General features: G+C 71.5%; 1 protein-coding gene across 1 annotated transcript; it reads right to left on the bottom strand.

Annotated features, from left to right (window-relative positions):
- Positions 1-4,051: 4,051 nt before the first annotated feature.
- Positions 4,052-12,616, bottom strand: LOC135311238 (mucin-22-like; the record flags this gene model as incomplete). The annotated part of the gene is made up of 3 exons (XM_064440363.1): positions 4,052-5,158; positions 5,822-7,951; positions 11,354-12,616. Coding segments are annotated over 3 exons (4,500 nt in total), but the record flags the coding sequence as incomplete, so codon positions are not given.
- Positions 12,617-12,877: the final 261 nt, after the last annotated feature.

Raw genomic sequence — 12,877 nt, 5'->3', positions numbered from 1 at the left:
TGTCGGCGGCCGTGGTGGATGCATGGGAGGTGTCGGCGGCCGTGGTGGATGCAGGGGAGGTGTCGGTGGCCGTGGTGGATGCAGGGGAGGTGTCGGCGGCCGTGGTGGTTGCAGAGGAGGTGTCGGCGGCCGTGGTGGGTGCAGGGGAGGTGTCGGCGGCCGTGGTGGGTGCAGAGGAGGTGTCGGTGGCCGTGGTGGGTGCAGAGGAGGTGTCGGCGGCCGTGGTGGATGCAGGGGAGGTGTCGGCGGCCGTGGTGGATGCAGGGGAGGTGTCGGCGGCCGTGGTGGATGCAGGGGAGGTGTCGGCGGCCGTGGTGGGTGCAGGGGATTTGTCGGCGGACGTGGTGGGTGCAGGGGAGGTGTCGGCGGCCGTGGTGGATGCAGGGGAGGTGTCGGCGGCCGTGGTGGGTGCAGGGGAGGTGTCGGCGGCCGTGGTGGGTGCAGAGGAGGTGTCGGCGGCCGTGGTGGATGCAGAGGAGGTGTCGGCGGCCGTGGTGGATGCAGAGGAGGTGTCGGCGGCCGTGGTGGATGCAGAGGAGATGTCGGCGGCCGTGGTGGATGCAGAGGAGGTGTCGGCGGCCGTGGTGGATGCCGAGGAGATGTCGGCGGCCGTGGTGGATGCAGAGGAGGTGTCGGCGGCCGTGGTGGGTGCAGAGGAGGTGTCGGCGGCCGTGGTGGGTGCAGAGGAGGTGTCGGCGGCCGTGGTGGATGCAGAGGAGGTGTCGGCGGCCGTGGTGGGTGCAGAGGAGGTGTGGGCGGCCGCGGTGGATGCAGGGGAGGTGTCGGCGGCCGTGGTGGATGCAGAGGAGGTGTCGGCGGCCGTGGTGGGTGCAGAGGAGGTGTCGGCGGCCGTGGTGGGTGCAGAGGAGGTGTCGGCGGCCGTGGTGGATGCAGAGGAGGTGTCGGCGGCCGTGGTGGATGCAGGGGTGGTGTCGGCGGCCGTGGTGGATGCAGAGGAGGTGTCGGCGGCCGTGGTGGGTGCAGAGGAGGTGTGGGCGGCCGCGGTGGATGCAGGGGAGGTGTCGGCGGCCGTGGTGGATGCAGAGGAGGTGTCGGCGGCCGCGGTGGATGCAGAGGAGATGTCGGCGGCCGTGGTGGGTGCAGAGGAGGTGTCGGCGGCCGTGGTGGGTGCAGGGGAGGTGTCGGCGGCCGTGGTGGGTGCAGAGGAGGTGTCGGCGGCTGTGGTGGGTGCAGAGGAGGTGTCTGCGGACGTGGTGGGTGCAGGGGAGGTGTCGGCGGCCGTGGTGGATGCAGAGGAGGTGTCGGCGGCCGTGGTGGATGCAGGGGAGGTGTCGGCGGCCGTGGTGGGTGCAGAGGAGGTGTCGGCGGCCGTGGTGGGTGCAGAGGAGGTGTCTGCGGACGTGGTGGGTGCAGGGGAGGTGTCGGCGGCCGTGGTGGATGCAGAGGAGGTGTCGGCGGCCGTGGTGGATGCAGGGGAGGTGTCGGCGGCCGTGGTGGATGCAGGGGAGGTGTCGGCGGCCGTGGTGGATGCAGGGGAGGTGTCGGTGGCCGTGGTGGATGCAGGGGAGGTGTTGGCGGCCGTGGTGGTTGCAGAGGAGGTGTCGGCGGCCGTGGTGGATGCAGAGGAGGTGTCGGCGGCCGTGGTGGATGCAGGGGAGGTGTCGGCGGCCGTGGTGGATGCAGAGGAGGTGTCGGCGGCCGTGGTGGGTGCAGAGGAGGTGCCGGCGGCCGTGGTGGATGCAGAGGAGGTGTCGGCGGCCGTGGTGGATGCAGTGGAGGTGTCGGCGGCCGTGGTGGGTGCAGAGGAGGTGTCGGCGGCCGTGGTGGGTGCAGAGGAGGTGTCGGTGGCCGCGGTGGGTGCAGGGGAGGTGTCGGCGGCCGTGGTGGGTGCAGAGGAGGTGTCGGTTGCCATAGTGGATGCAGAGGAGGTGTCGGCGGCCGTGGTGGATGCAGGGGAGGTGTCGGTGGCCGTGGTCGATGCAGAGGAGGTGCCGGCGGCCGTGGTGGATGCAGGGGAGGTGTCGGCGGCCGTGGTGGGTGCAGAGGAGGTGTCGGTTGCCATAGTGGATGCAGAGGAGGTGTCGGCGGCCGTGGTGGGTGCAGGGGAGGTGTCGGCGGCCGTGGTGGATGCAGGGGAGGTGTCGGTGGCCGTGGTGGATGCAGGGGAGGTGTCGGCGGCCGTGGTGGGTGCAGGGGAGGTGTCGGCGGCCGCGGTGGGTGCAGAGGAGGTGTCGGCGGCCGTGGTGGGTGCAGAGGAGGTGTCGGCGGCCGTGGTGGATGCAGGGGAGGTGTCGGCGGCCGTGGTGGATGCAGGGGAGGTGTCGGCGGCCGTGGTGGATGCAGGGGAGGTGTCGGCGGCCGTGGTGGGTGCAGGGGATTTGTCGGCGGACGTGGTGGATGCAGAGGACGTGTCGGCGTCCGTGTTGGGTGCAGGGGAGGTGTCGGCGGCCGTGGTGGGTGCAGAGGAGGTGTCGGCGGCCGTGGTGGGTGCAGAGGAGGTGTCGGCGGCCGTGGTGGGTGCAGAGGAGGTGTCGGCGGCCGTGGTGGATGCAGAGGAGGTGTCGGCGGCCGTGGTGGATGCAGAGGAGGTGTCGGCGGCCGTGGTGGATGCAGGGGTGGTGTCGGCGGCCGTGGTGGATGCAGGGGAGGTGTCGGCGGCCGTGGTGGGTGCAGAGGAGGTGTGGGCGGCCGCGGTGGATGCAGAGGAGGTGTGGGCGGCCGTGGTGGGTGCAGGGGAGGTGTCGGCGGCCGTGGTGGGTGCAGAGGAGGTGTCGGCGGCCGTGGTGGATGCCGAGGAGATGTCGGCGGCCGTGGTGGATGCAGAGGAGGTGTCGGCGGCCGTGGTGGGTGCAGAGGAGGTGTCGGCGGCCGTGGTGGGTGCAGAGGAGGTGTCGGCGGCCGTGGTGGATGCAGAGGAGGTGTCGGCGGCCGTGGTGGATGCAGGGGTGGTGTCGGCGGCCGTGGTGGATGCAGGGGAGGTGTCGGCGGCCGTGGTGGGTGCAGAGGAGGTGTGGGCGGCCGCGGTGGATGCAGGGGAGGTGTCGGCGGCCGTGGTGGATGCAGAGGAGGTGTCGGCGGCCGTGGTGGGTGCAGAGGAGGTGTCGGCGGCCGTGGTGGGTGCAGGGGAGGTGTCGGCGGCCGTGGTGGGTGCAGAGGAGGTGTCGGCGGCCGTGGTGGGTGCAGAGGAGGTGTCTGCGGACGTGGTGGGTGCAGGGGAGGTGTCGGCGGCCGTGGTGGGTGCAGAGGAGGTGTCGGCGGCCGTGGTGGATGCAGGGGAGGTGTCGGCGGCCGTGGTGGGTGCAGGGGAGGTGTCGGCGGCCGTGGTGGGTGCAGAGGAGGTGTCTGCGGACGTGGTGGGTGCAGGGGAGGTGTCGGCGGCCGTGGTGGATGCAGGGGAGGTGTCGGCGGCCGTGGTGGATGCAGGGGAGGTGTCGGCGGCCGTGGTGGATGCAGGGGAGGTGTCGGTGGCCGTGGTGGATGCAGGGGAGGTGTTGGCGGCCGTGGTGGTTGCAGAGGAGGTGTCGGCGGCCGTGGTGGATGCAGAGGAGGTGTCGGCGGCCGTGGTGGATGCAGAGGAGGTGTCGGCGGCCGTGGTGGATTCAGGGGAGGTGTCGGCGGCCGTGGTGGATGCAGGGGAGGTGTCGGCGGCCATGGTGGATGCAGAGGAGGTGTCGGCGGCCGTGGTGGGTGCAGGGGAGGTGTCGGCGGCCGTGTTGGATGCAGAGGAGGTGTCGGCGGCCGTGGTGGGTGCAGGGGAGGTGTCGGCGGCCGTGGTGGATGCAGGGGAGGTGTCGGCGGCCGTGGTGGATGCAGGGGAGGTGTCGGCGGCCGTGGTGGGTGCAGGGGAGGTGTCGGCGGCCGTGGTGGATGCAGGGGAGGTGTCGGCGGCCGTGGTGGGTGCAGAGGAGGTGTCGGCGGCCGTGGTGGGTGCAGAGGAGGTGTCGGCGGCCGTGGTGGATGCAGGGGAGGTGTCGGCGGCCGTGGTGGGTGCAGAGGAGGTGTCGGCGGCCGTGGTGGGTGCAGAGGAGGTGTCGGCGGCCGTGGTGGGTGCAGAGGAGGTGTCGGCGGCCGCGGTGGGTGCAGAGGAGGTGTCGGTGTCCGTGGTGGATGCAGAGGAGGTGTCGGCGGCCGTGGTGGATGCAGGGGAGGTGTCGGCGGCCGTGGTGGATGCAGGGGAGGTGTCGGCGGCCGTGGTGGGTGCAGGGGAGGTGTCAGCGGCCGTGGTGGATGCAGGGGAGGTGTCGGCGGCCGTGGTGGGTGCAGAGGAGGTGTCGGCGGCCGTGGTGGGTGCAGAGGAGGTGTCGGCGGCCGTGGTGGATGCAGAGGAGGTGTCGGCGGCCGTGGTGGGTGCAGAGGAGGTGTCGGTGGCCGTGGTGGATGCAGAGGAGGTGTCGGCGGCCGTGGTGGATGCAGAGGAGGTGTCGGCGGCCATGGTGGATGCAGGGGAGGTGTCGGCGGCCGTGGTGGATGCCGAGGAGGTGTCGGCGGCCGTGGTGGATGCAGGGGAGGTGTCGGCGGCCGTGGTGGATGCAGGGGAGGTGTCGGCGGCCGTGGTGGATGCAGAGGAGGTGTCGGCGGCCGTGGTGGATGCAGGGGAGGTGTCGGCGGCCGTGGTGGATGCAGTGGAGGTGTCGGCGGCCGTGGTGGGTGCAGAGGAGGTGTCGGCGGCCGTGGTGGATGCAGAGGAGGTGTCGGCGGCCGTGGTGGATGCAGAGGAGGTGTCGGCGGCCGTGGTGGATGCAGGGGAGGTGCTTGTGGCCGTGGTGGATGCAGGGGAGGTGTCGGCGGCCGTGGTGGATGCAGAGGAGGTGTCGGCGGCCGTGGTGGATGCAGAGGAGGTGTCGGCGGCCGTGGTGGATGCAGGGGAGGTGCTGGTGGCCGTGGTGGATGCAGAGGAGGTGTCGGCGGCCGTGGTGGATGCAGGGGAGGTGCTGGTGGCCGTGGTGGATGCAGGGGAGGTGTCGGCGGCCGTGGTGGGTGCAGAGGAGGTGTCGGCGGCCGTGGTGGATGCAGAGGAGGTGTCGGTTCCCGTGGTGGTCGCAGAGGAGGTGTCGGTTCCCGTGGTGGATGCAGAGGAGATGTCGGTGGCCGTGGTGGATGCAGAGGAGGTGTCGGCGGCCGTGGTGGATGCAGGGGAGGTGTCGGTGGCCGTGGTGGATGCAGTGGAGGTGTCGGCGGCCGTGGTGGATGCAGGGGAGATGTCGGTGGCCGTGGTGGGTTTAGAGGAGGTGTCGGCGGCCGTGGTGGATGCAGGGGAGGTGCTGGCGGCCGTGGTGGATGCAGAGGAGGTGTCGGCGGCCGTGGTGGATGCAGGGGAGGTGTCGGCGGCCGTGGTGGATGCAGGGGAGGTGTCGGCGGCCGTGGTGGGTGCAGGGGAGGTGTCGGCGGCCGTGGTGGATGCAGGGGAGGTGTCGGCGGCCGTGGTGGATGCAGAGGAGGTGTCGGTGTCCGTGGTGGATGCAGGGGAGGTGTCGGCGGCCGTGGTGGATGCAGGGGAGGTGTCGGTGGCCGTGGTGGGTGCAGAGGAGGTGTCGGCGTCCGTGGTGGGTGCAGAGGAGGTGTCGGCGGCCGTGGTGGATGCAGAGGAGGTGTCGGTGGCCGTGGTGGGTGCAGGGGAGGTGTCGGCGGCCGTGGTGGATGCAGGGGAGGTGTCGGCGGCCGTGGTGGGTGCAGGGGAGGTGTCGGCGGCCGTGGTGGGTGCAGAGGAGGTGTCGGCGGCCGTGGTGGGTGCAGAGGAGGTGTCGGTGGCCGTGGTGGGTGCAGGGGAGGTGCTGGTGGCCGTGGTGGGTGCAGGGGAGGTGTCGGCGGCCGTGGTGGGTGCAGAGGAGGTGTCGGTGTCCGTGGTGGATGCAGGGGAGGTGTCGGCGGCCGTGGTGGATGCAGAGGAGGTGTCGGCGGCCGTGGTGGATGCAGGGGAGGTGTCGGCGGCCGTGGTGGATGCAGGGGAGGTGTCGGCGGCCGTGGTGGATGCAGAGGAGGTGTCGGTGTCCGTGGTGGATGCAGGGGAGGTGTCGGCGGCCGTGGTGGATGCAGGGGAGGTGTCGGCGGCCGTGGTGGGTGCAGAGGAGCTGTCGGCGGCCGTGGTGGATGCAGAGGAGGTGTCGGCGGCCGTGGTGGATGCAGAGGAGGTGTCGGCGGCCGTGGTGGATGCAGGGGAGGTGTCGGAGGCCGCGGTGGATGCAGGGGAGGTGTCGGCGGCCGTGGTGGGTGCAGAGGAGGTGTCGGTGGCCGTGGTGGATGCAGGGGAGGTGTCGGCGGCCGTGGTGGATGCAGGGGAGGTGTCGGCGGCCGTGGTGGATGCAGGGGAGGTGTCGGAGGCCGCGGTGGATGCAGGGGAGGTGTCGGCGGCCGTGGTGGGTGCAGAGGAGGTGTCGGCGGCCGTGGTGGGTGCAGGGGAGGTGTCGGCGGCCGTGGTGGATGCAGAGGAGGTGTCGGCAGCCGTGGTGGATGCAGGGGAGGTGTCGGCGGCCGTGGTGGATGCAGGGGAGGTGTCGGCGGCCGCGGTGGATGCAGGGGAGGTGTCGGCGGCCGTGGTGGATGCAGGGGAGGTGTCGGCGGCCGTGGTGGATGCAGGGGAGGTGTCGGTGGCCGTGGTGGGTGCAGAGGAGGTGTCGGCGGCCGTGGTGGGTGCAGGGGAGGTGTCGGCGGCCGTGGTGGGTGCAGAGGAGGTGTCGGCGGCCGTGGTGGATGCAGAGGAGGTGTCGGCGGCCGTGGTGGATGCAGGGGAGGTGTCGGCGGCCGTGGTGGATGCAGAGGAGGTGTCGGCGGCCGTGGTGGATGCAGAGGAGGTGTCGGCGGCCGTGGTGGATGCAGAGGAGGTGTCGGCGGCCGTGGTGGATGCAGGGGAGGTGTCGGCGGCCGTGGTGGATGCAGAGGAAGTGTCGGCGGCCGTGGTGGATGCAGGGGAGGTGTCGGTGGCCGTGGTGGGTGCAGAGGAGGTGTCGGTTCCCGTGGTGGATGCAGAGGAAGTGTCGGCGGCCGTGGTGGATGCAGGGGAGGTGTCGGCGGCCGTGGTGGATGCAGAGTTGGTGTCGGCGGCCGTGGTGGATGCAGAGGAGGTGTCGGCGGCCGTGGTGGATGCAGAGTTGGTGTCGGCGGCCGTGGTGGATGCAGAGTTGGTGTCGGCGGCCGTGGTGGATGCAGGGGAGGTGTCGGCGGCCGTGGTGGATGCAGGGGAGGTGTCGGCGGCCGTGGTGGATGCAGGGGAGGTGTCGGCGGCCGTGGTGGATGCAGAGGAGGTGTCGGCGGCCGTGGTGGATGCAGGGGAGGTGTCGGCGGCCGTGGTGGATGCAGGGGAGGTGTCGGCGGCCGTGGTGGATGCAGGGGAGGTGTCGGCGGCCGTGGTGGGTGCAGAGGAGGTGTCGGCGGCCATGGTGGGTGCAGGGGAGGTGTCGGCGGCCGCGGTGGATGCAGGGGAGGTGTCGGCGGCCGTGGTGGGTGCAGGGGAGGTGTCGGCGGCCGTGGTGGATGCAGGGGAGGTGTCGGCGGCCGTGGTGGGTGCAGAGGACGTGTCGGCGGCCGTGGTGGGTGCAGAGGAGGTGTCGGCGGCCGTGGTGGTTGCAGGGGTGCTGGTGTCTTTGGTGGATGCAGGGGTGCTGGTGCTGGACAGAGTGGTTGCAGAGGTGGTGCTGGGCAGAGTGTGCTCAGGGGTGGTGGTGACTGTGGTGGTTGTGGATGTGGTGGTTGGAGAGGTTATGATGGGCAGAGTGTTGGCAGGGGTTATGGTGGTGACCGTGGCGGTTTCAGGGGTGGTGCTGGGCGTGGTGGGTCCAGGAAGGGTGCTGGGCACCGTGTTTGTAGGGGTGCTGGTGGCCGTGGCAGCTGCAGGGGAGGTGCTGGTGCCTGCGGTGGTTGGAGGGGTGGTGCTGGGCCCGGTGTTTGCAGGTGCACTTGAGGCTGTGGCGGTGGCAGGTGAGGTGCTGGTGGCCACACCAGCTGCAGAGGTGCTGGTGGATGTCGTGGTTGCGGATGTAGTGCTGGCCACGGTGTTCTCAGGGGTTACGATGGGCACAGCTGTTGGACGGGTACTGGTGGCCGTGGTGTTTTCAGGGGTGCTTGTGGCCGTGGTGGTTGTAGGGGTGGTGCTGGGCTCAGTCAGTGCCACGGTGCTGGTTGACATACTGTTTGCAGAGGAGGTGTCGGTGGCCGTGGTGGATGCAGAGGAGGTGTCGGCGGCCGTGGTGGGTGCAGGGGAGGTGTCGGCGGCCGTGGTGGGTGCAGGGGAGGTGTCGGCGGCCGTGGTGGATGCAGAGGAGGTGTCGGAGGCCGTGGTGGATGCAGAGGAGGTGTCGGCGGCCGTGGTGGGTGCAGGGGAGGTGTCGGCGGCCGTGGTGGGTGCAGGGGAGGTGTCGGCGGCCGTGGTGGATGCAGAGGAGGTGTCGGTGGCCGTGGTGGATGCAGAGGAGGTGTCGGCGCCCGTGGTGGATGCAGAGGAGGTGTCGGCGGCCGTGGTGGATGCAGGGGAGGTGTCGGCGGCCGTGGTGGATGCAGGGGAGGTGTCGGTGGCCGCGGTGGATGCAGGGGAGGTGTCGGTGGCCGCGGTGGATGCAGGGGAGGTGTCGGCGGCCGCGGTGGATGCAGAGGAGGTGTCGGCGGTCGTGGTGGGTGCAGGGGAGGTGTCGGCGGCCGTGGTGGGTGCAGGGGAGGTGTCGGCGGCCGTGGTGGATGCAGAGGAGGTGTCGGCGGCCGTGGTGGATGCAGGGGAGTTGTCGGCGGCCGTGGTGGATGCAGGGGAGGTGTCGGCGGCCGTGGTGGGTGCAGAGGAGTTGTCGGTGGCCGTGGTGGATGCAGAGTTGGTGTCGGCGGCCGTGGTGGGTGCAGGGGAGGTGTCGGCGGCCGTGGTGGATGCAGAGGAGGTGTCGGTGGCCGTGGTGGATGCAGGGGAGGTGTCGGTGGCCGTGGTGGGTGCAGAGGAGGTGTCGGCGGCCGTGGTGGATGCAGGGGAGGTGTCGGCGGCCGTGGTGGGTGCAGGGGAGGTGTCGGCGGCCGTGGTGGATGCAGAGGAGGTGTCGGTGGCCGTGGTGGGTGCAGAGGAGGTGTCGGCGGCCGTGGTGGATGCAGGGGAGGTGTCGGCGACCGTGGTGGGTGCAGAGGAGGTGTCGGCGGCCGTGGTGGATGCAGGGGTGGTGTCAGCGGCCGTGGTGGATGCAGAGGAGGTGTCGGCGGCCGTGGTGGATGCAGGGGAGGTGTCGGCGACCGTGGTGGGTGCAGAGGAGGTGTCGGCGGCCGTGGTGGATGCAGGGGTGGTGTCAGCGGCCGTGGTGGGTGCAGAGGAGGTGTCGGCGGCCGTGGTGGGTGCAGAGGAGGTGTCGGTGGCCGTGGTGGGTGCAGAGGAGGTGTCGGCGGCCGTGGTGGGTGCAGGGGAGGTGTCGGCGGCCGTGGTGGATGCAGAGGAGGTGTCGGCGGCCGTGGTGGATGCAGGGGAGGTGTCGGCGGCCGTGGTGGGTGCAGGGGAGGTGTCGGCGGCCGTGGTGGGTGCAGGGGAGGTGTCGGCGGCCGTGGTGGATGCAGAGGAGGTGTCGGCGGCCGTGGTGGGTGCAGAGGAGGTGTCGGCGGCCGTGGTGGGTGCAGAGGAGGTGTCGGCGGCCGTGGTGGGTGCAGAGGAGGTGTCGGCGGCCGTCGTGGGTGCAGGGGAGGTGTCGGCGGCCGTGGTGGATGCAGAGGAGGTGTCGGCGGCCGTGGTGGGTGCAGAGGAGGTGTCGGCGGCCGTGGTGGGTGCAGAGGAGGTGTCGGCGGCCGTGGTGGGTGCAGGGGAGGTGTCGGCGGCCGTGGTGGATGCAGAGGAGGTGTCGGCGGCCGTGGTGGGTGCAGGGGAGGTGTCGGCGGCCGTGGTGGGTGCAGGGGAGGTGTCGGCGGCCATGGTGGATGCAGAGGAGGTGTCGGCGGCCGTGGTGGATGCAGGGGAGGTGTCGGCGGCCGTGGTGGGTGCAGGGGAGGTGTCGGCGGCCGTGGTGGATGCAGAGGAGGTGTCGGCGGCCGTGGTGGATGCAGAGGAGGTGTCGGCGGCCGTGGTGGGTGCAGGGGAGGTGTCGGCGGCCGTGGTGGATGCAGGGGAGGTGTCGGCGGCCGTGGTGGATGCAGAGGAGGTGCCGGCGGCCGTGGTGGATGCAGGGGAGGTGTCGGCGGCCGTGGTGGGTGCAGGGGAGGTGTCGGCGGCCGTGGTGGATGCAGAGGAGGTGTCGGCGGCCGTGGTGGGTGCAGGGGAGGTGTCGGCGGCCGTGGTGGGTGCAGGGGAGGTGTCGGCGGCCGTGGTGGATGCAGAGGAGGTGTCGGCGGCCGTGGTGGGTGCAGGGGAGGTGTCGGCGGCCGTGGTGGATGCAGAGGAGGTGCCGGCGGCCGTGGTGGATGCAGAGGAGGTGTCGGCGGCCGTGGTGGGTGCAGGGGAGGTGTCGGTGGCCGCGGTGGATGCAGGGGAGGTGTCGGCGGCCGTGGTGGATGCAGAGGAGGTGTCGGCGGCCGTGGTGGGTGCAGGGGAGGTGTCGGCGGCCGTGGTGGATGCAGAGGAGGTGTCGGCGGCCGTGGTGGATGCAGAGTTGGTGTCGGCGGCCGTGGTGGATGCAGGGGAGGTGTCGGCGACCGTGGTGGGTGCAGAGGAGGTGTCGGTGGCCGCGGTGGATGCAGGGGAGGTGTCGGTGGCCGTGGTGGATGCAGAGGAGGTGCCGGAGGCCGCGGTGGATGCAGAGGAGGTGTCGGCGGCCGTGGTGGGTGCAGGGGAGGTGTCGGCGGCCGTGGTGGGTGCAGGGGAGGTGTCGGCGGCCATGGTGGATGCAGAGGAGGTGTCGGCGGCCGTGGTGGGTGCAGAGGAGGTGTCGGCGGCCATGGTGGATGCAGAGGAGGTGTCGGCGGCCGTGGTGGGTGCAGAGGAGATGTCGGCGGCCGTGGTGGATGCAGGGGAGGTGTCGGCGGCCGTGGTGGATGCAGGGGAGGTGTCGGCGGCCGTGGTGGGTGCAGGGGAGGTGTCGGCGGCCGTGGTGGATGCAGAGGAGGTGTCGGCGGCCGCGGTGGATGCAGGGGAGGTGTCGGCGGCCGTGGTGGGTGCAGAGGAGGTGCCGGCGACCGTGGTGGATGCAGGGGAGGTGTCGGCGGCCGTGGTGGATGCAGAGGAGGTGTCGGTGGCCGTGGTGGGTGCAGAGGACGTGTCGGTTGCCGTAGTGGATGCAGAGGAGGTGTCGGCGGCCGTGGTGGATGCAGGGGAGGTGTCGGCGGCCGTGGTGGGTGCAGAGGAGGTGTTGGCGGCCGTGGTGGGTGCAGGGGAGGTGTCGGCGGCCGTGGCGGATGCAGGGGAGGTGTCGGCGGCCGTGGTGGATGCAGGGGAGGTGTCGGCGGCCGTGGTGGATGCAGGGGAGGTGTCGGCGGCCGTGGTGGATGCAGGGGAGGTGCCGGCGGCCGTGGTGGATGCAGGGGAGGTGCCGGCGGCCGTGGTGGGTGCAGAGGAGGTGTCGGCGGCTGTGGTGGATGCAGAGGAGGTGTCGGCGGCCGTGGTGGATGCAGAGGAGGTGTCGGCGGCCGTGGTGGATGCAGGGGAGGTGTCGGCGGCCGTGGTGGATGCAGAGGAGGTGTCGGTGGCCGTGGTGGATGCAGAGGAGGTGTCGGCGGCCGTGGTGGGTGCAGGGGAGGTGTCAGTTCCCGTGGTGGATGCAGGGGAGGTGTCGGCGGCCGTGGTGGATGCAGAGGAGGTGTCGGCGGCCGTGGTGGGTGCAGGGGAGGTGTCAGTTCCCGTGGTGGATGCAGGGGAGGTGTCGGCGGCCGTGGTGGATGCAGAGGAGGTGTCGGCGGCCGTGGTGGATGCAGAGGAGGTGTCCGCGGCCGTGGTGGGTGCAGAGGAGGTGTCGGCAGCCGTGGTGGGTGCAGAGGAGGTGTCGGCGGCCGTGGTGGGTGCAGGGGACGTGTCGGCGGCCGTGGTGGATGCAGAGGAGGTGTCGGCGTCCGTGGTGGTTCCAGGGGAGGTGTTGGCGGCCGTGGTGGATGCAGAGGAGGTGTCGGCGGCCGTGGTGGGTGCAGAGGAGGTGTCGGCGGCCGTGGTGGATGCAGAGGAGGTGCCGGCGGCCGTGGTGGATGCAGAGGAGGTGTCGGCGGCCGTGGTGGATGCAGAGTTGGTGTCGGCGGCCGTGGTGGATGCAGGGGAGGTGTCGGCGGCCGTGGTGGATGCAGGGGAGGTGTCGGCGGCCGTGGTGGATGCAGGGGAGGTGTTGGCGGCCGTGGTGGATGCAGAGGAGGTGTCGGCGGCCGTGGTGGGTGCAGAGGAGGTGTCGGCGGCCGTGGTGGATGCAGAGGAGGTGCCGGCGGCCGTGGTGGATGCAGAGGAGGTGTCGGCGGCCGTGGTGGATGCAGAGTTGGTGTCGGCGGCCGTGGTGGGTGCAGAGGAGGTGTCGGCGGCCGTGGTGGGTGCAGAGGAGGTGTCGGCGGCCGTGGTGGATGCAGAGGAGGTGTCGGAGGCCGTGGTGGATGCAGAGTTGGTGTCGGCGGCCGTGGTGGGTGCAGAGGAGGTGTCGGCGGCCGCGGTGGATGCAGAGGAGGTGTCGGCGGCCGTGGTGGATGCAGAGGAGGTGTCGGCGGCCGTGGTGGATGCAGGGGAGGTGTCGGCGGCCGTGGTGGATGCAGAGGAGGTGTCGGCGGCCGTGGTGGATGCAGGGGAGGTGTCGGCGTCCGTGGTGGTTCCAGGGGAGGTGTTGGCGGCCGTGGTGGATGCAGAGGAGGTGTCGGCGGCCGTGGTGGGTGCAGAGGAGGTGTCGGCGGCCGTGGTGGATGCAGAGGAGGTGCCGGCGGCCGTGGTGGATGCAGAGGAGGTGTCGGCGGCCGTGGTGGATGCAGAGTTGGTGTCGGCGGCCGTGGTGGATGCAGGGGAGGTGTCGGCGGCCGTGGTGGATGCAGGGGAGGTGTCGGTGTCCGTGGTGGATGCAGGGGAGGTGTCGGCGGC

This window comes from Phalacrocorax carbo, unplaced genomic scaffold, assembly GCF_963921805.1.
Source record: "Phalacrocorax carbo unplaced genomic scaffold, bPhaCar2.1 SCAFFOLD_97, whole genome shotgun sequence".
Classification (NCBI taxonomy): Eukaryota; Metazoa; Chordata; class Aves; order Suliformes; family Phalacrocoracidae; genus Phalacrocorax; species Phalacrocorax carbo.
The sequence above is the reverse complement of the archived record's forward strand: the minus strand, read 5'-3'. Positions and strand labels throughout refer to the sequence as shown.